We start from the raw sequence: 2,456 nt of genomic DNA, 5'->3' as shown, positions 1-2,456 counted from the left end.
TTTCAGGGGAAAAACCAACTAACTCACCCTTCGTCCTAAGTTAACACCAAGAAAGGTCAGATTGGTATGTTTGTGTCAGAGGTGTGGAGATAAAGTGGGATGTGACATTAAGGAAAGTGGAACGTTTGTGCGGGCGGAAAGTTGTGAGTGACCAGTCTGAAAAGTGGGCCCTGCTTTTGTACTCAGAAAGGATTTTACGCATTTTTGTACTCCTCTGAGAAGCTGATCTTGGAACTTAAAATATTTCCAAACTTTTACAGGGGTTGGGGGATAGAGATGAGTGTTCTTAAACGCTGATCGCTAAAACACCTTTCTAAACCAGGGTGGGGGGGAACTCCACTAAGTCACAGGCTCTGCCCAAAGTAGTCAATGTGTTTTAAATATGGTTGCCACCGCCGCTTATTCTGCAAAAAACCTTCCATTTGGAAGGACAATAATAAATAATATACACGGAGCAGATGTTTCTAACCAGAAAACCAAATGCAAAGAGACTAGGATCTATTTCAAGTAAACTACATTTGGCTTTAAGACCAGCTGGTTCGCCTAGACTTCACAAACGCTATGCAGCCTCCGTCAGCTCTACTCATTCATGGCCCCTTTGGCCCTGGATATTCCACAAACCCAAAGCTAAGCTTTTTTTTTTTTTTTGCAGCAAAGGATTCTGCCTGGCGGAGCAAAGTCGCCTCGTCAACGTTCGTACCGCAGTAGGAAAGGGATCCTTGCAGGTTGCCGGCATCTTCCTTCGAGTCAAGTGTTCTGATAGGACAGTTCGAAAACATTGCAGGCCTCTCCCAGGCTTTCGTCCATGTTCAGCCTTCGCCAGAAAGACTTCTGCTTCATCTGAAGCTCCCTCCGCACGCACCGGGGGCACGGGACGGACTTCACCTTGCATTCGGAATGGAAGATGGCGCCGCAGCTCTCACACCTGAGAACACAGCAAAACCAGATGTTTGTTTATGAATTTTTAGCTTCCTTCCCCATTGCCCAGAGCCTAAGAAGAAGGAAGAAGAAAGAAAGAAGAAGGAAGAAGAGTTGGATTTATACCCCATCCTTCACTTGGAACCTCAGAGTGGCTTACAATCTCCTTTCCCTCCCCCTCCCCACAACAGACACCCTGTGAGGAGGGTGGGACTGAGAGAGCTCTGAGAGAACTGCTCCTGAGAGAACAGCTCTGAGAGAACTTGTGACTGTCCCAAGGTCACACCAGCAGCTGCATGTGGAGGAGTGGGGAATCAAACCCGGTTCTCCCAGATTAGAGTCTGCGCTCCTAACCACTACACCAAACTGCAGTCATGCTGGATCAGACCAGAGGCCCATCTAGTCCAGCATCCCATCTCACCCAGTGGCCAACTAATTATTGTGGAGGGCCAAAACAGGGCATAGAAGCCAAGGCCATTTATCTTAATTTACTTTTTATTTATTTGTGTTATTTACAGTCTGCCTTTCTCACAGGGGCCCAGGGTGGATTACACAGGGTGAGTCAGAGCAACCAACAAAATGGGGCATTCGATAACGGGTGCATTAGGATTTTAGAAATCTGGAACCACCAGAAAGAACTGATGAAGCGCAGCAGATATATTAACATGACACATTAAGCAGTGCAGAAATTACAGACAGAGGATCCTACTTATAATAAGCCACACACAGCAGTATAGACCACAGTCCCTAATCATATATCCAAACAAGTTTGTAAAACCACTGTGTACAGTGCAACCTGGTTACCTGAGCAGAAAAGCCCTCTTGAGTAGTTCAGGCCTTCCCTTGAGGTTGCCTCCTAGAACTGGTCTACTGTTTACTGCCTCTGAATGTGGAGGTTTCCTTTAGTTTGGTGTAGTTAGGTGGTTAGGTAGTTAGAAGCGCGGACTCTAATCTGGGAGAACCGGGTTTGATTCCCCACTCCTCCACATGCAGCTGCTGGTGTGACCTTGGGGCAGTCACAAGTTCTCTCAGGAGTAGTTCTCGAAAGAGCTCTCTCAGCCCCACCCACCTCACAGGGTGCCTGTTGTGGGGAGGGGAAGGGAAAGGGAAAGGCGATTGCAAGCCGCTCTGAGACTCGTTCAGGTAGTGAAAGGCGGGGAATAAATCCCATCTCCTCCTCCTTCTTCTTGTCACCATGGCTAGTAGCCACTGATGGAACTATCCTCCATGAATCTGTCTCGTCCCCTTTTGTGCACATTGAGCACAAATGCCATCGGGCACACAGTCTATACCTGTGGCTGTTACTACATCTTCGTTGTGTAAAGAAATATTTCCTTTTGTCCTTCCTGAATCTACTGCCAATCAGTTTTGCTGGATGCCCTTGATTTAGGATTCTGGAAGAGGGAGAATATAGGCCTAATTTAATATAATTATGGACTGAAACACTCCAGTAGGGGTCACACAGAGGAACTTGCAGGCAGGAGAAAAGACAGCTTCCATGTTTGCATGTTGTATCTATGGTTCAGCACACTGGTAGC

General features: G+C 47.1%; 1 protein-coding gene across 1 annotated transcript in view; it reads right to left on the bottom strand.

The window, feature by feature from the left end:
* Positions 1-747: 747 nt before the first annotated feature.
* The window catches only part of PLEKHM3 (pleckstrin homology domain containing M3), a 108,891-nt gene continuing 107,182 nt past the window's right edge, over positions 748-2,456 (bottom strand). The window contains exon 8 of the mRNA XM_015405942.1: positions 748-925. Within this exon, the coding sequence (XP_015261428.1) occupies positions 748-925 (178 nt within the window). The remainder of the gene's footprint in view (positions 926-2,456) is intronic.

This window comes from Gekko japonicus, unplaced genomic scaffold (genome assembly GCF_001447785.1).
Source record: "Gekko japonicus isolate JY-2015 unplaced genomic scaffold, Gekko_japonicus_V1.1 scaffold317, whole genome shotgun sequence".
In the NCBI taxonomy this organism is placed as follows: Eukaryota; Metazoa; Chordata; class Lepidosauria; order Squamata; family Gekkonidae; genus Gekko; species Gekko japonicus.
This window is presented reverse-complemented; position numbering and strand designations above follow the sequence as displayed.